Source organism: Ursus maritimus, unplaced genomic scaffold (genome assembly GCF_017311325.1).
Source record: "Ursus maritimus isolate PB19 unplaced genomic scaffold, ASM1731132v1 scaffold_2, whole genome shotgun sequence".
Taxonomy (NCBI): Eukaryota; Metazoa; Chordata; class Mammalia; order Carnivora; family Ursidae; genus Ursus; species Ursus maritimus.
This window is the reverse complement of record NW_024424452.1, coordinates 82,040,017-82,062,110: the sequence shown is the minus strand read 5'-3', so window position 1 is coordinate 82,062,110 and position 22,094 is coordinate 82,040,017. Positions and strand designations below refer to the sequence as shown.

General features: G+C 34.7%; 1 protein-coding gene across 3 annotated transcripts in view; it reads right to left on the bottom strand.

Moving 5' to 3' along the window:
- The window catches only part of RALGPS2 (Ral GEF with PH domain and SH3 binding motif 2), a 160,676-nt gene that overhangs the window by 15,959 nt on the left and 122,623 nt on the right, over positions 1-22,094 (bottom strand). For 2 of the 3 annotated variants that reach the window (XM_040636250.1, XM_040636249.1), the window contains exons 9-16: positions 16,260-16,397; positions 15,175-15,265; positions 11,071-11,138; positions 9,562-9,697; positions 8,621-8,772; positions 4,751-4,805; positions 2,221-2,298; positions 532-637 (exon numbers count right to left, since the gene is read on the bottom strand). In XM_040636250.1, the coding sequence (XP_040492184.1) occupies positions 532-637; positions 2,221-2,298; positions 4,751-4,805; positions 8,621-8,772; positions 9,562-9,697; positions 11,071-11,138; positions 15,175-15,265; positions 16,260-16,397 (824 nt within the window). The remainder of the gene's footprint in view (positions 1-531; positions 638-2,220; positions 2,299-4,750; positions 4,806-8,620; positions 8,773-9,561; positions 9,698-11,070; positions 11,139-15,174; positions 15,266-16,259; positions 16,398-22,094) is intronic. The other variant, XM_040636251.1, reaches the window with a different exon arrangement.

Below are 22,094 nucleotides of genomic sequence, written 5' to 3'. Positions count from 1 at the left end.
GCTCCTGGGGAAGAAGAAACTTCTATGTCATGTACAGAAGGTTTCGTGCCACTAAACTTTTGTCATTTAAAAAAATATAACAATGGTTTGGAGGACATTTACTATCTGCGTTTTATTTCATGAAGGAAAATGAAACTGCACTACAGGGATTTAAATAAACAACTCAGGACTGACAAAAACAAAATCGGTTGCATTCCACTTTTTAGGGTTGTTGCTCTCTATTATTTTTACTAAACTTATGACTAAACTATTTCATAACAGCATATGCTTTCAGCGTTCTCCGAGAAACGGTCCTGTGTAACAGCTACATTAGGGGACAGACAGCCGCAAAGGAGCACCTGGATGGACACGCCGTCAACGGATGATCCGCCTCGAGTCTAAACTAAGAACCGCGGGGAGGCAGACGTGCATCTTCCGTTATTTCAAGTGTATTACACATCTGGTTTTATTTCATTGTTCTCATATTTTTAGGGTCCTACGTGTTTGCTTATTTTCAGAGGTATGTTAAAATATAATACAGTAAGAGCTTACTGTCGGCTTTTTGCCTTCTTTTAACAACGTTTTTCTCCTGAGAACACCTTGAATAGTTACAGCTCCCGGATATAAATGTACTGCCAAGTCTTCTGATTCTGCAGAACTATAACGGAATGAAGAGAAGAGCACGTAAGACCTTCTGTGTAGGGTAGTTACAAAGCAGGTACTTCAATGAAATGTCATTACTCTTAACTTCAAAACTGTTACATACTCAGCATTAGAAGACACTGACAGTTATGAAGACTTACTGATCTGAAATTTATAAGCTGTCACAAAAGTTTAATCAGGAAGTTATTAAAGTCAGATGGTTAAAAAACGCACACTTTATTACATATTTGAACAAGTATAATTTAGAAAGAATAGAGTAATTCACTTCAGTGAAGACTAAATTAAGGATTTAAGACTTTTTCTTCTTCTTAACATGCCACATTTGCATCACTGTTGTAAACGTTTTTCCCCATTAGAAACTTTAAGTCCTGGTAGGAAAGGTGAGGATTCTTTTTGTTAGAAAGTATTTAAGCATATAAAACTCAAAATAAAAAGAGCAGAAGCTCAAAAAAGGAAGAAAATAAAAAGAAAACCCATGCTTAATTTAGTTCTAAAATAGGTGAGAAGTAATATAGGCAATAACAACATGTTTAAAAAACTAGCGTACTGTAATAAATTGTGGTAACATTTAAATGCTGTCAGTGCGTAAGGGTTTGATTATAGCCTAACAGCTCTCTAAGGAAGGAATAACTCCAAAACTCAAGGTTTCCTTTTCACATATCTTCAGAAAACCACCAGAAAGTAACCAAACATTTAAGAATCTTTCCCCAACTGACTTAGAGTCCTATATTTAAAACAACAATAACTTGTACGAATCCATTAAAACATAGAGACTAATAAAAATCCGTCATTCTCTGGAGATCTGACATGATCTGCAGAACTCCTGCAAGAGGGAAGAAAACTGAAGTTTGCCAGTTTATCCCTTTATGATTATTTAGGTGTCTTCAAAGTGACTTAAAAACCTAGAGGCCACTAGAAATTTCATGCTATTGCTATTATATTCAGGGAGGTATACACAAAGAGATTAGACACCAAATTGATAAAAAGTTTACTTCTGAAGTTGGCTACTGTATTTGTTGTATTATGAAGTGGCTGATTACCCATTACCAGTAACCTCCAGCCCCACATCAATCTAACATTCTCATTTCCTTCCGTAGCTAATATGGTGCAGAAAGAGACCTGCTTTAACTAATAAACCACTGAACAAAAATGAGTTTAAAAGCACAAATATTATTTACTGAAATAGACTTGTCTAAATTCAGGGACTGCAGTTTATATGAGAAATTCTTAACAAAGATAAACTGAATGGAGACTTACTAGCAAAGTAAATGCTGTGACAGTAGCCTTTGAAAAACAGATTTCTGTACTGCTTATCCAAGAACTAGCCACCTTAAAGAGACCTGTGCAGTTACAAGGCCACCAAGTTGGAATTATTTTGCAATCAGCTCAGTGGATCAGAAAGAGAAGTTCAAATTTATCTCTAGATTAAATCTTGGAAAGAAAGCTTTTGTGGATATTTTTTTAGTTTTTAAACCAATTAGTTGAGAAAGAACAGAGATACTGTGACATCACACCCATTTAGCCAATCACCAACACCAGAGGGGAGTTCTGTGACCCCTGAATGCAGGGGGATTGTACCTGCTGGCCTTCATGTGGCTTCGATAGCCATTTCGTGCCACTCGTGTCACCGGGCCGAGAGAATGGTATAATCTGTTCCTGTTGGATTCCATTATAAATCGTATATATTACACACGCTTTTATTCACACAATCAATACCTAGAACAATATGATAATTTCTTCCTGCAATACAGCTTTCTAAATCCTACAAAAGGATAGTATGTGGTTGCTCCTCTTTTTTTAAAGCATGCAGCACAGATTTATAAAAAGATGTTTTCTTCTACTATTGACTCTAGAAATACAGGTGTTAGTATATACCGTACATTTTATATACATTTGCTTTCACAATCTGCTGAAATAATTAAAGAGTTATTTATAACTAGTACTATCAAAACCTGGAAAATACTTCAAAAATCCTTTTGTTTCTATTCCAGTTCTTGGATTTCAGTTTAAAAATGGTATCTGGATTTATATAAATAACTCATTTTTATTATATGTCCCTATGAAGACACCTAAAAGCAATGTGGGCTGTAAACGTAAAATTAATGTGGCCTAAACGCCTACATCTTCCTCTCTATCCTTTACATTAAATCCAAGAAAACTAATAAAAGAGACAAGCTGAGTAATAAGGGCATTATTTTATTTCCACATCAACTGAAATAAATGATAAAGCCAATAAATGATAACAATGGTCTGAGATAATATTTATCCAAAATGGCATGTGATACTTAACAAAGGAAATACACACACACACACACACACACACACACGCACAGAAACACCAACACTTCTTTGCCTGGGAAAAGCCAAAGGTAGCACTGTTGATAAATGTTATTTAAAGTAAAAAGCATTATTTTAGCAACTTAAGCAGCAACATATTTGATGTCTCTGGAGGAAATAAGAACAGAGAGTGATATGTTTAACATTCAGAGAACTATTTTCAAATTCACTATCTACAAGCAGTATTTTAAAAATCCTAGTTCTTTATTTACATTTTATTATTCCATGTCTGAATCTTGTTGGGAAGCATTAATTTGCTCTCAAAATATTCCAAGAGCCACAGATTTAAACTTGGCACAAGTACAGATTTTTTTTAGCTGCAAATGTTTGCAAAGCAAAACACTTGTCGTAAAAGAAATATATTGTTTTGAGATGTGAGGGTAACACATATACTGAAGAAATCCTGTCTTCAAAAGTAACCTGCAGGGATGAGGACAGATTACTGAACACAATTCCATCCTGGTTACTCACTTATAACTCATGCAAACTGAGAAACAATTTTTTTCATCAATGTTTTTAATCTAAAGATTACAATACACTCTATAATCAACATATGATGCTCTTTCTGGAGGGAAAGAACTAGAATCACTTGTACAGATAGTATGCAAGAGGCAACTTGTGTTTTTCTTGTTTCAGGCAAACCCTAATAAAGAGACTGAATGTAAATGTTGGAAGAGAAATAGTATGCAACTTGTTTTAGTTGTTAAGGCCCCCCGAAAACAAAGAATAAGACTTGGGAACACTGATAACAAGAGCAGAAAGGCGCAAGACTTTGAATGCTGGGTTTACAAATAAAATCTTAATCACATAACGCAGAGAAATCTTCATGAAGTTTCATTAAGAACAAGAATATAATATTCCAATTAAACAGCATGAAATTAACCAATTCCAATATCATTTGCATATAGTTAATAAAATTGTTTCCTACTAAAAAAGTGACTGGTATGGAGTTAGGGAAATATTTTCAACTCCATCAATTTTAATATGGCACTGAAAAGTCAACCTAAATGACACTCTGTGGCTTAGAAACTTACGTTGCTCAGTTTATATACAAAAGGGAGCAATTATTTTGGCAAGGGTCAAGCATCCTGTAAATATGAAAATGGAAGAACTGAAATGGTCAAAGACAATATAAAAGTCTTAATGGATGTTTAGTAAATAAATTATTTGCATTGTTTGGTTACATTTTTAAAGAGATCTTACATTCGAAGATCAATGCAGCATGGTATTTGCTGTAGGCAGATGACAACTTCTGAAGTTTAATAATAAAGAAAGGAGAAGGGAGCATGACTTAAAGAATTTCAGTATAAATCTGTGCACTCTGTATAAACTCTGAGTTAATGTCAATTTAAATTCAAACGTCAAGCTGCTTTACTTATAATTTAAAATTTACTGAGTCAGTTTGCCCTTGACAAGGTAGCAGAGAATGAAGTAGACCATGCTACTAAATGCCTTAAAACTACTTAAATGAACTAGAATTTAAGGAAACAATTTTAAACACGTAAGTAGGCAAGTTGACTACGACTTTTATATTTTATAATTTATAATTTTAAAGGTACTAAAATTCAAATATGTGTCAAGTCACCAAATAAACATATATTTTTTGGCTAAGACTTAAGTATCAACTTCTAATTTCTGCCGCCAGTTGGAAGCTTATACGTAGACCCTTACAGATCTATAACAAATATTATCTGTTAACATGCATATGATCACTACCTTTTAAGGAAGACAAACTAAGCTTGAAGCTGTTCAAATGAACAATTCTTCTTACCTTTCAAAAGCAGGCCATGAGGTCTCTTCACTTAGTTCAGAACCATCACTGCTACCTAAAATCAAAAGTTATTCTGTTTTTTAAACATCAGAATTACAGTTTAAATTTCATATTTTAAAAATAAATTCTTTAATTGTACTTATAAAATGACAGTCATGTTATTTGTGGGTCAACATCCACATATTAACTCTTCATTCTAGTATTAATGCTGCTAGGCTCATACTGCAATATGCTGGAATCTCGTTGACAAGACTACCCAAAATAACAAAATAGCATAAAACATTTTTGTAGGGTTACTTATAGCTCAGATTCATTATGTTAATAAACAATTTTCTACCATCAGAGAATGTACATAAACACAAAATTTTTCAAAATTTCAAAATTTTGTCAAAACTTAAGACCAATATAATTGTGAAATTCTTAGAGATTCGTGCTATACTTCTTTCCTTTTTATTCCTTTCAAAACCTTTTATTACCCTAAGGATAAAAAGCTTAATGAAATTTAATTTTTGCCTTCAGAGGCAAGGTAGAAGAGGATGGAATCCCTAAATTGAAAAAAGAAATGGTGCTGTAACAATCTAAAAACTTTCTCTTTAGCTAGAATAGCAGTTAAAATATAAAGTTTTAAGTTAGCTAAAGAAAAAGCTGAGGGGAATAAATCTGGAGAGTCCAAATCAGCTTACACTGATTTAAAAGTTATTTTAAAGATAATTCTGGCTCTCAACAAAACTGATGATTACTCTGTCCCTTATATACCAGGTTGAACTATGAGACTTTCACACCAGTGTTCCTTAAGAGACACAAACTCCAATGCTAAAAGGTCACATTGTATGTGATTAATTAATACCTTGTCTATCTATTTAGAGTGGCCCTCACTATATATGCTAGCCTTGGAAGAACCGAAGAACAGTAACTGAAGAACTGTGTGGTTCAGATAAGAAACTGAAGTATTCTGTTGGTGGTGGTAGGGTCTTGGAGATTATCTTTTGATTTGTAGCATTATGTGGTAAAGACCGAAAATTCAACCATAATTAGTATGATTTATTTGTAGAAAATATAAGTTTTTCTAGAAGAATGAAACTCAGAGTGGATATGCTTCTCTTAGCTAGGCAAGACCACTTTAGGTTATCTAAGACGCCTGTACCACATTAGAAAATGTTAGAGGCCACTGTCCCAAGCACTGGTTAATTTCTCTGGAGTACCTTCCTCAAATCTCCATGGTATAGACTAATATTGTATATTAAAGTTACAGCTAAGGAAAAAACCCTTTTGTGATTATAAATTCTGTGTATGTAACATCTACCATTTATGGTTATAAATTTACTTTCTAGAATATGTAGCTTTAAAACAAAAACCATGCAAGGTAATGTCTATGTCTAACGTTCTAATTTGCAAACAAGGATGTAACAAGCTTTATTGTTTACGCACTTAACAGCCTTAGAATAAATAAAAAATAAATACAAAGGCAAAAATTAAAAGTCTCTTCCTTTTTTTTTTTTTTTTTTAGAGATTTTTTATTTTTAAGTAATCTCTACACCCAATGTGGGGCTCAAACTCACAACCACAAGATCAAGAGTTGCACATTCTACCAACCAAGTCAGCCAGGCGTCCCTAAAATTGTCTTTTCCTGTTCTAAAAGAAAGGCCTCCAAACTGAGCACTAACTGTAACTGAATGAAATAATGAGATAAGTAACTATCTTGTGATAACCAAAAGAACATCAGTGGAAAGTAAAAGCCACAGATAAACTAAAGAATTACCAATATAAAATTTATGATGGGGAAAAGTCAAATATTATATATACTTAACTGAGAGCTGTAATTTATTTATTTTTTTTATTTTATTTTTTATTTTATTTTATTTTTTTTTTTTTGTTTTTTTTTTTTAAAGATTTTATTTATTTATTCGACAGAGATAGAGACAGCCAGCGAGAGAGGGAACACAAGCAGGGGGAGTGGGAGAGGAAGAAGCAGGCTCATAGCGGAAGAGCCTGATGTGGGGCTCGATCCCATAACGCCGGGATCACGCCCTGAGCCGAAGGCAGACGCTTAACCGTTGTGCCACCCAGGTGCCCCTGAGAGCTGTAATTTAAAAAATTATTATTTTTTGGTTTAAGTGGCATGCCAGATTTCATAGTGTAACAAATTTTTAATGGGAAAAAAGTTCTTTCTCTTTTGCAAAATTACTCTGTGTATTATTTTTCAGGTTGAGGTTGATATTTGCATAATGACAGCTTTAGCATTAATGAGGAGGTATTTGAGGTGGCCAACTTGTCTTCTATTTTGTGAATTTTGTCATCATTTAATCATTTGCATTTATCAAAAGGGAACTTTGGAATTAAAAAACTGCTCAATGTTGTTGGAAAGCTCTAAATCAATTTTGTTTACAAGGTCTGGAACTCTCAAGGGTTAAGGAATTCAATACATTTAAGAAAATGAACTCCTTCTTGGATTTCTTTCCATTACTATTCATCAATATTGAGATGATCCTATTAACAATAACAGGCTTGAGCAACCTGGCACTTAATCAGAGAGGAAGATATTTTCCTCCTTTATTCCTTTTTAAAAATAAAAAAATATTATAGGAAGGTTTTTCTAATAACCAAAAGAAATAATGCTCATCTAAAAGATTCAGAAACTAAAGAAGTTTAGGAAGTAAAAACAAATCTTCCTCACCACCTCACACCCCTTTCCAGTATGGTCCCGATTTTCTGGTCCCCTTCATCTCTTTTTCCCAGCCGCTCATTCTCCAATCCACTCCCATCAGGGCTCTGACTCCACTATTCTATGAAGCAACTCTCATCAGGATCACCGATGACTTCTATCTTGCCTAATGCACTGATCAATTCCCATTCTCATCTTTTCTTTTTCTTGCATTTGATAGTGATACATTAAATACTTCCCTCCTCCTGGAGATACTTCCTCTACTGGGCTTTTGTGATACCACACCCTGATTTTTATTCCTATTTCACTGATCCCTCCTTCATATTTCCTTTGATAGTTCATCTTTAAAAAAAAATACTAGGGGCACCTAGGTGGCGCAGTAGGGTAAGTAGCCAACTCTTGGTTTCAGCTCAGGTCGTGATCTCATGGTCATGAGATCGAGCCCGTGTCAGGCTCCGTGCTCAGCATGGAGTCTCCCTGAGATTCTCTCTCCTCCCTTTGCCCCTCCTGCTCGTGCTCTCTCTAAAATAAATAAATCTTTTAAAAAAAATTTTAAATAATTTAATCAGACCTCTAAATGTTAGCATGTCTTCTCTTATTTATTTACACTCTCTCCCTTGGTGACCAATCCCATGGGTTGAAATACTATGCTAACTATACTAACTCATATACTCAATATCTACAGACCTAACCTGAACCAACTGAGCTCGAGTCATATATTCAGTTACCTGACAACTCCATGTGGACCAAACATGTCCAAAACAGGGTTCCTAACTCCTCAAACCCAGTCATCCTTCACACACACCTCACCACCTACAAATGCTTGCTCTTCTGGTCTTCTCTTAATTTATGGTAATACATCATCTAACTAGCTGCTTAATCCAAAAACTTGGGAGTATACCAACTCTACCCCTTCCCTCATTCCTACAACCAAACTGTATGAAGTAACCAATTCAACCAGTCTACCTTCTTTTCCCACCATTTCTCAAATGCCTCCCCTTTTGGAGTCAAAAACATCCAGCAGTTTTTAAAGCACCATGATTTACTAACTTCAATAGCTACAAGTAAGATGATCCTATATCTAATTGCTATTTTGCTTTTATCAAGTTTTCTCTATGTATATTAGCATTAATGACTTTTTTCCCAGCTGAGTTTTATTAAAAATCTCATTTTTATAAATCAAATCCTTTCAGAGAAGTATTTCTCACCTATTGATATTCCACTAGAGAGAGTAGAACTTTCAGCTTGGCCTCGAGATGGTGCATGGGGCTCCATGACGCTATCATCTAACAGATGTCTTGGCCCTGCATTTGGGAACGTTGCACTCTTAAACTCTGCTGTGTTCATTTTATGAATGAAACTGGAAACAAAGAGAAATATTTTTCATATCTTTTATTATTGTTGGTAATTCAGGATATAAAAGATACTCTTACATAAAGATTCAAGATATAGAAGATTTATCTGCTATCCTGAACTGACTTCTGAACTCTTATACTAATAAACACGCAGATTTTACCATAAAAGCCTCAAATTAACAGTTTAGGGAAAATATTTTAGGAAACCAGGCCAAGCTGTATCTTCTGTAAGAGATAATATTTTAATTTCATCTTGAGTCTCAGGTTTATTAAGAAATTGTTTCGCATTCACTTTTGGAAAATAGCTATTAAATTTTCACAAAAATCATGGCAAAGATGAACTATGGGCCCCATTTTGAGTAAACAATCTTGCAAGGTAAGATGTTAAACAAAAAATCAGTTTCCTTTTTATTATATTTAGGAATAAAAGGAGTAATTTTTATAGACCTTTATTTATGGTGACTTATTTTGATTAAGACAAACAATGACTGTTTTGATCTAAAAGTTGTAATTTAAAAGGAAAGTGGGATATTGCTTTCCTGATTTTATTTATGATGACACTCTGTAATATAATTCATTTATATCCCCCGGATGTAGGCACTGTTGGGAGAAGCTTATTTCCAAATTAAGGTAAAGGAATAACTAAATGCTTCTAGGCAAACAAGGTATTTTACAGAATCAGGAAAAAACTACTGTTGTATGAACAAAAGTATGTTTAACTAATAAAATATATAGAGAATACATCCAACTGGCAACAACTTAAAAAGTTGAAAGAGAAAATGAAAAATGCTGACTTATAACCCAAGCTATGGCACTTCCTATGTCCATGTGGAATCAGGTTCCGAGGGGACGGCGGTGTCTGTGGTAGCAGGGCTCCTTCAGCTGCCATGCTCTTTCTTCCACTTTGTGGAGATGCTCCAACTTCAGGACCTAGGGGTTAAATGCAAAAGAGAGAGAGAGAGAAATTTTTAAATGGTTTCAAAAGATTGTTTTCTTTTTAATCCCTTGATAGAAAATATAAGACGTGGTTTAAATTTTAAGATAATAATATTGTTAATTCTATTTAATTCACTGAACATTAAAATAGAAGAGATGGGCTCAGGATATCACATCGCAGATAAAGCCTGGACCAATCACTCAGAAGAGTCCCAGTTCAGTGCTCATTTAATTTTACACATTGCTTCTCTCTCTTGGTTTCAGCTTCTTCTTGGAGAAAGAGCATGTAGGGCTGGTCAAGCATTCAAGATGGAATTTCAATCTATTTTGACACTGTTCAGACTTATGGGAGTTAAAAAACCAGAACTTGAAAAGTACATGGATTTGTAAAATATCACTTTAACAATGAAAACAAAAGCAAAATTAGGAGATTCAGACTGCCATGTTTTCCACTGCTTATACTACTCTCCCCCTAGATATCGTCATGGCTTGTCCCCTTGCTTCCTCCATATCCTATTGGATGGCCCTCCAAATACTTATAGGGTATGCATTATTATGAAGCTTAGTGCCAAAGTCTGCATCTGAAATTTTTTAAAAGGTACTTATTAATAATTTCTTAAATAATGAACAATTCTCTTCAATTTTATATTTTTAATTATGTGTGGTATACAGATATTATCCCCATCATAATGCAACAGGTAAATTATGGGACTGTGACTATTTTTTGTTATTTTCAGTGCTTGGCCCAGTTTATTAGAGTGAAATTTCTAAAACATTACTAAAACTGATTTCCATAATTATTCAAATTGTAAAATTTTCCACTCAGACCACAGAAAATTTTAATGTAATCAACCTTTATTGACCATGACAGTATATTCTTTTTTTCCTTTTTTTTTTTTTTTTTAAGATTTTATTTATTTTTTTGAGAGAGAGTGAGAAAGAGAGATCACAAGCAGGGGCAGGGGGTAGAGGGAGAAACAGACTCCCCACTAAGCAGGGAGCCTGATGCAGGGCTCTATCCCAGGACCCCGGGATCATGACCTGAGCCGAAGGCAGATGCTTAACAGACTTGAGCCACCCAGGTGCCCCCGGACAGTGTATTCTTAATTAAAAAAGAACAGATATTCAGATACTCATAAACACTCACCTATTTTTTTCCTGTTTGTTGTACCTATTTTCCTTGATTAGTTTGTTTGTACATTACTACAAACTCCAAGTAACAATTTAATTAAAAAACCCGAAGAGGTGATATATTTTAATACCAAAAATAAATGTTTGCATGTATTATAAAATGTGCTAAGTATTTATTCTTTCTTATTAGGTTATCTGATTTATTATTCAGTAATCAGAAAAAACTATGCACTAACCTACTAAATCTTCTCTCGAAGCAGCAGAGCGTGGTGTGCTTGTCCCTGGCTCTATCTTTAATGAAAGCCTGAATTTTAAAAAGAAACAAAACACAAAAAAATGATCAACATTTGACAATATTAAAATTATGTATTTCCTCAGAAAAAAATTAAACATTTTAATAAAATAATCTCAGCTATATATTTTTCTTCAAGAACAATAATAATAGTAAATCTCTTATCTCTTTCATATAAAGCATATTTTACGGTTATTCTAGGAAATATTAGGGAGGGAAAAAACATTAAAAAGTAATATTTAAAAACAGAAAAGTCTCCCCAAACTATCCAATGTTGCCAAATGGTTCAACACATTTAAAGACATTTGATGAATGACTAAAAAGTGATTTTAACTTGAGGTTATACTGATACCTGACATTTAAATTCAAGAATTTTCATGTATATTACTAAATGTATTACACAAATTACTTCTAGAATTTTTACTGGATGGACAAATGGCTTCTGCAGCACTGAAAATTTCCGAAACATCCCCAAAATAATTCAACTTCTTAAAGGACCTTCAATAATAAAAAAGTTGTTTGTGAAATTCTTGGTAAATCCCTAAGTCAAAGTTTATTAGCTGGTACTTATGTTCCATTTAGGATAATATATTCAGTTTTGAGTTCCACAGCAAAAAGAGAGTATGACTCCTATCAGAAGAAACTATTTCAGGAAATAGGATAATAAAGCAGTTGTAGAAAATACTTTGGTATAGTCCACAAAGCCTATTATTACTAAGTATTTGTCTACATATTAGTACTTTTTTAAAAAAGCATTCTACCAATTGGGAGTTTTTTAATGAAATTGCACAATACAAGTGCTATTCATCATGATAAATCTATTACAGGTTCTTAACTTATTATTTCCTTGATAACCTCACAGAGAAATATATATAATACAATTATATTCCAATTATTTGACAATATAAAATTCAGTACTGAACAGATGTATGATTAACCAGAACTCTCTGCTCTTTTTCTTTCTACAGAGCAGTTTACTTTAATTGTTTGGGCTACAGACTAAACTGAATTCACTCATTTGATAAGGAGTTACTGAACACGTGTTTTGTGCCGGGCACTGTGCTCTGCATTGGAATAAGACAGAGACTAAGGCAGACGTGGTCTCCCTACCCTTCTGAAGCTTACAGTTTAGTACGTGGAGGACACAGAAGTAAACAAAAGAACTACAATTTCCTAACGCAGAACTGCAACAGAAGGGAAGCTACAGGTGAACCACACTGTCGTGAGCGGTATAAAAAGCAGAAGCATCTTAAAGCACAGCAGTGAAGTCAGAGGTCAGCTGCCTAGGACATCATCAAAACACCACACAGTAACAGTGATGCTGGGTCCCTGAGAAAAGGGATTACGCTCAGTATTAAAATGAAGAACTGTGACAAATTTTCATCCTGATTAAAAACCATACATACTGGTTGCCTATATAGAGGAAGTTGCCAAAAACAGAGGCCTTAGATAAACAAAAGGTGTCGTTTTTTTATTTTAATCTCGCTCGTCATGAAACCATTTGTTCTAATCGCTTTAACAGCTCTTATCTTAAAATGCTGGTTTTCAGCACAGTGAATTAGTAGGTTCATCCAACACAACTGCATCTTTAAAAAACTGTCTCCTTCAGTTGCCCACCTGATGCCCCCAATACCGCCAAGGGACTTAGTGTTCCCCCAAGCAAAACTGTTTCCCACCCGAATCCTTTCATCATTCCATCCCCTGGAGCCCTTTTCCTCCCTCTTTCTGTGGAGATATCTGTTAAGATTAATAAGCTTCAGGTTACACTGTTTCCTGAAGCTGTTCATGTTTCTTTTTTCCTCATTTTTCCCACTTAAAGCTGAGTAAACTGTCTCCCCCGGATCTACGTTCCCACAGCATCCTGGGCATAGCTCGTATATCGCAGTAATGCTTGAACTGCTTTGTCATCATCTGTTTTGTGGGTGTGTTTTGTATGAGACTTAAGGGCAAGAACAAGATTTTGTTTTTGTAATCCTGGCAACTGGCACGATAACTCACCTATGGCAAAAGCTTAATAACTATTTGTTAAAATGAATATAATGGGAAGGCTATTCTGGTTCTAGCTACTCATGAAAACAAAAATCAGTACAACAGCATCAGCTTTCCTGCAAAAACGAAGGTATCTTACATCAGTTTACAGTTAAAACTACTTAATGGCTTAATTAGCTGCTATCTCATTTTAACAAAGTAAAAATTTGCTTAAATAAACACTTTTACTTTCACGACAGTCAATAAAAATTTACCATGCTCTATAACTATGCAACAGTTTCTTAGGCGTCACTCCTACTGAATAGTTTAACTTCTTTTAAATCCAACAAGTTAGAGCCAAATACAGAAATTTTTAACAATTAATGAATCATATTTTGAGTTTTAAGATAATCTTTTGTACCTCACTAGACAAAACATGAGAGTTTTGTGCTATGTCAGTGATTAGAGCGAAGATGGAAGACAGTGGTAAATGTAAAATACAGACCATCAAACTCAACAAGCTCATAACCTAGGGCAACAACAGATTTATGAAAACACTGCAGCCTTGAAAAGCTGATCCACTGCCCTCATATATTTTCAAATGAACTACTATGTAACAACCTCTTATAAAATAAAAATTGATACAGAACTATAAAGTGGCAATATTATGGTGTGGGGAAAAAGATGGCAATAAGGTTGTTTTTATTTTTAATGTTTTAAAAAGATTTTTATTTATTTGACAGAGAGAGGAGAGAGCGCACACAAGCAGGGAGAGGCCGAGGGAGAGGGAGAAGCAGACTCCCCGCTGAGCAAGGAGCCCCATGCAGGGCTCGATCCCAGGACCCTGGGATTATGACCTGAGCTGAAGGCAGACGTGTTAACTGACTGAGCCACCTAGGTGCCCCAATAACGGTGTTTTTAAACATTAATAAAATTTTAGATACATTTAAATATATATTATCTACAGCTTTAATCTTTGAAGAAAAGTTATTCGTAGTTATTTTCCAGAATTTCTAGCCTTTTGTTGGTATTAGCTTTATTCTTCAAAAACTATTGAAACTTAATGGAAGAAAGTTGATGATCACTATCATATAAGAAAATTTTTATATACTGTATTAATAATGAAAAATTACCTAGTCTCTCACTTTGATAAGTTTTTAAAGTAAGTATGTATAAGTATGACCTTTTATTGGAAAAAAATATTTGTGAAAGTACACAGTTAGATTTAAAAGCTTGGGAATAACTGGCATAATAAAGCTAAGCAAAAATTTTTTTATTTGAAATTAACAAATGAAGTCACAAGAAGCATCAGAAGCCTCAAGAGAAATAAGCTCTTTATCCTTCCAACTTTTGGGAAAAAACCCTGGCAGTTAAGATGTACAGTATACCACTGAAAATAAAAATGGTTAAAACTTAAAAATCCTTCCCACCTTGGGCAGAACTGTAGATGTTAAGAAGAAGGAAATGGCAGCTATATTTTAAAAGTGATTTTAAAAAATTTTTTTTAAATTTAAAGTGATTTTTAAAATCTTTAATAAAGGACTTGCTATCATAGAGAAAAGGGTAAGTGTGGTGCTGGACACACGTCTCTACCCCAGAGGTAAGAAGGTTCAATATTCTCTCAATCCATAAAAACAATTAAAAACAAATTCAAAGATGTGTCAAAAATTACCATTGCAAAAGGAGTAATTTTCCTATTTATAGGTGGTTTCATTAACTTCTCAATCTATTATAAGATAAATTTCCATAGAGATTCAATGCTTGAATATAAAGAAAGGAAGACATTTATACCGGAACTATCAAACATCAGCTCTCAACAACTTGAGAAAAGTGAAATACTTTTAAACAAAAGAACAGATGAAGTATTTGTATATTGTCTCAATCATTATCAAGTGATTAAACAGAAATACACAAAAAATAAAAAGAAATACATATCAATACTTTTACCACTGTAAACATATAATACCTGGATTAGGCATTTGCATGATACGATGTAAAATTCAGATGTTTAAACACATGGGGACGAAAGGGTAGAAGACAGGACAAAGTTAAACAAACCACTTTTCAAGATCCAACCTACTTGTAGTTATCATCTTCCACAAACTTCTGTAGTTCTTCTATATACTGAACAGAGTTCAGGTATTTTTGGACGTGAGGCAACATGGGAATATCTAGGCAAAATGTGGTAAATAATTATCTGACAAAGTAGATCTTAGCCAAAATTTTAAAAGTTCATCTGAGAAAAATATACTTAAAGAAAAATTAAGGCTGCATGGCACCAAAATTTAACTCTAGAAGGACATTATTGACGTAGATTTTATTTAATGTAAAAGTGATGGTAATTTAAAAAATTACAGTTGCATGCTGTTTGTAGAGATTAAAAAAAACAAAACAAAACACCAAACATACTCTGGTTTGTCTTTAGATCATATATAAAAAAAAAATCTAACAGCTCCATTTACAAAATCCTACATATTTGATAAATTTCCTCCCCCACATACACTTTTAGGAAGTTTTTAAGGTTTTCTTAAAAGTATACACACACATAAAATAGCTTTAAGACAAATCTATTTTAAATAAATTGGATAATGTAAACTCAGTTTAATATTTTAAAAGTATATACCAATAAGGGTCTCCTTATTCCCTATCAAACTGAAAGCATTCCAACATTATAAAACATTAAAAAAAAATACAACTCTTTTTCTTATCATCTGGGCATGTGTAAGCACTTTCTACAAATGTGTTTTCATAAAATACCTCTTGAACAAAAAACTGGTTATTTATTCAATAATGAACTCAAGAAAGCTAGTCAGTTGTTACAAGGATCATAGGTCTTAGCTCCTTCCCTAACTGAAAAATATAAGAACTATTTACATAATAGATCAGGGATATCAAATGAGATGAAGATAACAGAAAATAATTTTATAAATTATGTTAGCAAAGTTGCTACAAAAGAGCAAAAGATAAAACGGAAAAATTTAAATATGACATACTTTAATTCCTTAAAAGCAAGATCTCAAACAGGATGCTAAATATTAAACAATTCATTATTTTCCTTTATAATAGGATGATGTTCCCTGCTGTGCGAAAAATGGCCATCAATTCAGGTAAATGAATCAACAGCATCACAGCACAATGGTGTAGTATTACCCCCCAGAAACGTACCATATTCACAGGACTGCTGTAAATCAGAAATTATTCGAAGGATGTTATTCATCAAATTTGATCTCTGCTCATTTTCTAGAATGCTGCCAGTTGATGGGTATGCTGAATCAATGTACGTTAAATCTGACAAATAGATACCTGAAACAAAATGAGATGAGTGTTTTCTTATTTGTAGTTTAGAAGAGTATGATAAAATGAAGAAGAGGAAAAAAAAAGCTAGTTTATAGCTATATTTTAATATATGCTGTATTTAGGATTTATTGTTATTTAATATACCACAGCCTTATTAAATCATAATCACTGAGGCCTAGAATTCCATGGATTTGGGGTCAGACATGTAAATAATGTTTTGTAAATGTTCTCTTATGATGCCATTTTGTTTGTTTGTTTTTAAGATTTTATTTATTTATCTGACAGAGGCAGCCAGCGAGAGAGGAAACACAAGCAGGGGGAGTGGGAGAGGAAGAAGCAGGCTTCCAGCAGAGCAGGCAGCCTGATGGGGGGCTCGATCCCAGGACCCTGGGATCACGCCCTGAGCAGAAGGCAGATGCTTAATGGCTGAGCCACCCAGGCGCCCCGCCATTTTGTTTTTATTTACATTTTAAAGTTTACTTATTTATGATCTCTACACCCAATGTGGGGCCTCAAACGCACGGCCCCGAGATCAAGAGTCACGTGCTCTACCGATTGAGCCAGCCAGGCGGCCCTATTAGCTTTGTAACAGTTCACATGGCATTAGACATGAGGTGTTTGTATATTGCCCTGTTCTGAAGATGGACAGTTGGATTTCTGAAACAGAGCATGTGAGTACAAACTGAAGTTAACTCTTCCCCCCACCGCGACCCCGCTTCTCTGCACCAACAAAAATAACCTCCAAAATAACTTGGACCTACCAGTTCCAGATATGCAAGGTCACACATGTAAAGTGTGTAAGACTACAGTTAAAGAGAAAAATACACTTTCCTACATTTTACCTCATTACCCCACGTTCATGAACTCTCAGAAAAAACACAACCGATGTATCACATACACTGCCTTCCACAAAAGCCCTATTTTTTTTTTCTCATGCCATTTCTTTCATCTTGACTGTTTCTGAGACTCATCTGTCCATCTCAGCTATATTTTATATCCAGGTCGGTGTCAACTGTTCTTTAGTTTTCTCACAGATTCCAAGAAAGGAATTTAGAAACTGTCTAGTGTAACCCCCTCTTTTTAGAGTTGAAGAATCTGAGGTCCACAGATATTAATGCCACGTGAACTGTCAATAACAGAGTATATACCTGTACTCTAGATTCTCTACTACACGCTGTTATCAATTCACACAGTATCTATAATACCATTCACTTGGTAACTGTTACGACTTTATAATCTGTTTAAACTCTCATATTTATATCTTATCTGTTCATGACTATAAACTCATTTAAGGCAGTTGCTCTACCTTGCACTCTAAGAAAATGAAAATCTTCTGCAGTGTTTTGACAACAGGTGCTTAAAACAACCTAAAAGGTTGCCATGGCAATCCTTTTACTCATCCTAATCGTTCCTTTTCCATTCAGGAAATCTTAATGGTATTCTTTAGGCCATCCATAAGTACTTCCTTTTCTTTAGAGACTCTCAACTTCTTTTTTTTTATTATAATAATATTTTTTTATTATATTATGTTAGTCATCATACAGTACATCCCTGGTTTTTGACGTAAAGTTCCATGATTCATTAGTTGCGTATAACACCCAGTGCACCATGCAATACGTGCCCTCCTTACTACCCATCACCAGCCTATCCCATTCCCCCACTCCCCCTCCCCTCTGAAGCCCTCAGCTTGTTTCTCAGAGTCCATAGTCTCTCAACTTCTTTTTTAAAATGACTTCAAATGAATCTTTAGCTTAGCTGCTTTTCCTTCAATCTCAGAGGAAGAAGAATCCTCTTCTCCTTTCCAAATATACACTGTGACTTTGAATGTAATTACTACAGCCTCCTTTAGAACACCTGCTGTTGCCTCCACTGTCACTCACCCGCCACGGGATCCTCTCCTGGAGCCAATGCATACACTTACACCTTCTTTCTTGAAGAAACAAAATCGAGGTAACCCTTTGTTCAAATCTGATCTCTCCTCCAGATAGGAACCCTGCCCTTCTCCCTATAACAAACACCTTGAAAGAGAAACAGGGAGGAGTCCAGGACCTTCACTTATTTTATCCTTCACCTCTTTTTAATGAAAATATTTGACACATATAAAAGTTTACATGTATCAGGAAAAATTACAATGGACTCTAAAATAGGCAAAAAAAAAAGATCACCAGGTGTCCTATTCCAGTATATCTTTCTGGACTTTTTGAGCTATTTGGCAACTCTAAGTTTTTGAAAACTAGTAATAATACAAATTCCTGTCCATAAAAATGTCAGTGGCTTATGTCCAATAAAATGTAACTGATTAATGCTCTATGGATATTGACCCGTTTTGCAATTATATGTAAATTCATTTTAGCATTCTTTAGTGCCTATCTGGTATGTGTGGTACTTTGAATTCCCTCCTGAAATGGTTGCAATGTCTTCCTGATTCCCTTATAAATTTAGTGATTTAAATAAAACCCTGACATGTTTTCATTTTGTATCTGTGTAAGAATCATGATTTTATCATTTAAAAAAGTATACTCTAACCCATGTAATATTGGTGGTTATCAAACAATATCATAAATACTTGTGAATGACCACGCAGGTTAAGAAATACTGTTCGTTCCCTGTATCATATCCCTGCCTGCCTCCAGTCCAGAGAAACTAATCACTATTCCAAAACTTAAGATTATTCCCTTTTTTCCCCCCAAGACATATGTCTGTATTGCTGCACAATATATTTGTTTTTGCTTATTTCTGAGCTTTAAAAAATCATATTTTATACATGTGTGATTAAATTCAATCATAACATTGGTAAACACAGGTACAGTACTTTACAGGTGTTTGTTAAATTTTTAAAAACATGGCTCTCTGTGATTGCTGTCTCTCACTATTTTGTTTCCAGCAGTTATTTGTGTTCTTAAATGCAGATGTGATTCCTCAGATTAAGAATAAATTAACGTAGACTTTTAAAGTTATTTCTTCCCTCCCTCCACGTTGCTACTGACATTCTTATTTATTATATTTCCTGGGACACATGTACAAGAATTTCCCTAGGATATCTATCTATCTACCTATTTATCTATCATATTATATATATGGCATTTATTAATGTTTAATTTTACATTGTTTTTTAAAGCTTTATCAATTCATATGGCCACTGATAGTATGTAAGTTTCCACTGATCCACACTTGTGCTAACACTTGGTTTTACCAGTCTTCTTGTCTTTTGCCAATCTTGTGGGTATAAAATAGTATCTCATTGTGTTTTAATTTTCATTTCCTTGATTGGTAATGAGGTTATGCATTTATATTTCTATGAAATGTCTTTTAACCATTTTTTCCTCTGGGTTGTCTTCTTCTTATTGATTTCTAAGTTCTTAATATACTGCAGAAACCAATCCACATGGCAGTTTAATTTTACCCACTTTTCAACCCACTATATAGTCTGAAATCTGGGGCGCCTGGGTGGCTCAGTCTGTTGGGCGCCTGCCTTCAGCTCAGGTCATGATCCCCAGGTCCTGGGATCGAGTGCCACATCTCCCACACTGGGCTCCCTGCTTAGCAGCGAGTCTGCTTCTGCTTCTCTCCCTCCCTACGCCCTCCCCTCCTGCTCCTGCACTCTCTAATAGATGAATAAAAATCTCTTAAAAAAAGTATAGTCTGAAATCTGTATCTCGCTGCTGAAACTTATTCCAGCAAAGGTATAAGGGACCTACTCATTCTTCAATCTTTAAACATCTCTCTTGGTCTCCTCCAGCTGCATATCAGTGTCTCTGCAGTATTTTTATCATTCCCTTTGTTCCTTGACGCTCTATTGGCTTGAGCCTTCCTAGCTTCCCTCCTATACCCCCTCCACTCTGCTTTTTCCTCATGTCTCCTAGAAGGTGGTGTTTCCCATGGTTCTGTCATTAATCTCACTCTGCATGTACTTTTCTGGAATATCTTACTTCTTTTTTTTTTTTTAAAGATTTTTATTTATTTATGTGACAGAGAGAGACAGCCAGCGAGAGAGGGAACACAAGCAGGGGGAGCGGGAGAGGAAGAAGCAGGCTTCCAGCAGAGGAGCCTGATGTGGGGCTCAATCCCACAACTCCGGGATCACGCCCTGAGCCAAAGGCAGATGCTTAACGACTGAGCCACCCAGGCGCCCCTGGAATATCTTATTTCTGTAGCCTCAACCATCACCTAATTACTGATGACTTTCCAAATCTCTCTTTAGAACTGAAATGCCAAACTAATCATTATTTGTCTCGAAACACCTGACATCCCAACTTCTTACCTTGGTTAGTGATATTACTAATAATTAAAGTTAGAAAGTTCAAAACCACTCAAGTGAAAAAGCTCAGGAGAAACTATCTCGTATTTTTTCCCAGATTAAGCTATTAGTGAATACAACAAGATCACTAAATGATCAAGTAATGTATTAGACAACATATACCAGAGGCTAAAAGCTGGCATTCCATCTGTCCCAATGTTTTTAAAACTAGAAAATATCATAGGAAAAATCTAAGTGACTCTCTCTTCCTAAAAAATGGGGAGATCTGGCAACAACAAGGTACAGCTGAGATGGGAGCAGATCCCACTGCTTAAGGATGCCAGTTTGTCCTAACTCCTATTTTCCTTTGTTATCTTACTTCTGGTTTATTTCACTTATTACATTACCTGCCTGATTCTTGTGAGCATTTGTCCTTGCAGACCCTTGAGTTTGTAACCCTGGTATACCTATGTATATCACAGAATTTAAAGAAACGATTCTGCGAAAGAGGTAGAAACGGGGCTGACTTTAAATAAAGAACGTGGATCGGCAAAGGGATAATGGTAGAACCTATCAGAAAGAAAAAATAGTTCAAGCTAAGGCAACAAGGAGGGGAAAGCACATGGTGTATATAGAAATTAGAAGCCCCCCCAAGTTTTATCTAGAAGCAGCAATCAGTAATTATAGGATCCAAGGAGAGACAGTGTGGCATAATGCTTTGGAATTAGATTCAAACCCCAGTTCTACTACTTCGTAGCGAAGTACCAAATCAGTAAAGATGCCTAAATTTTTGTTTCATTAGCTATTGAGTTACTTAATCAACATTTCTGGGTTTAATGAAATATAATAGCACAGTTAGTACTGAACAGTTACTAATTCTCCCTCTAGACTTTTCCAAATCCGCATAGCCAGCGGGGAGTCAGAACTCTCTTTTTTCAGGCCAGGGTTATGTTTGCTTTTAAATCTCAAAACATCAACTACTAAGAATAACCTTATTCAGACAAGAGGGGTCATGTTTTTAGAATAGGAGGAAGTGACATTATATAACATCAGAATTTTTTGAAGTATTACATTTCTGAATTTTATATATAGATATCCACTTATGTTTAGTGATTACATATATGAACAGTTTTATCTTAAGAGACATTACACAGTAAAATATATCACAACAACATCGGTTTCGTCTATGTTTAAAACTTTCTGAAATGGCAACTTAGTAAAATGTTTAAAAATTCTTCTAGCTACAAAGAGTATTACATTATTTAGGTGGCTGCCTCCTGACAAAGTCTAACTCTTGTTCTCTGTAACAAAAAAACAAACTTATCAGCCTGTTACTATTTCTGAGAAGTTGAGTACTATTTTTTCAGTATTCAAGTTAAAAGATCTCTGGCCAGCAGACTAAAATGTTGGTTTTATAATTGCCCGCTGAACTATGATAGTTTGTTTCCAGATGGTGCCCTTCCTTC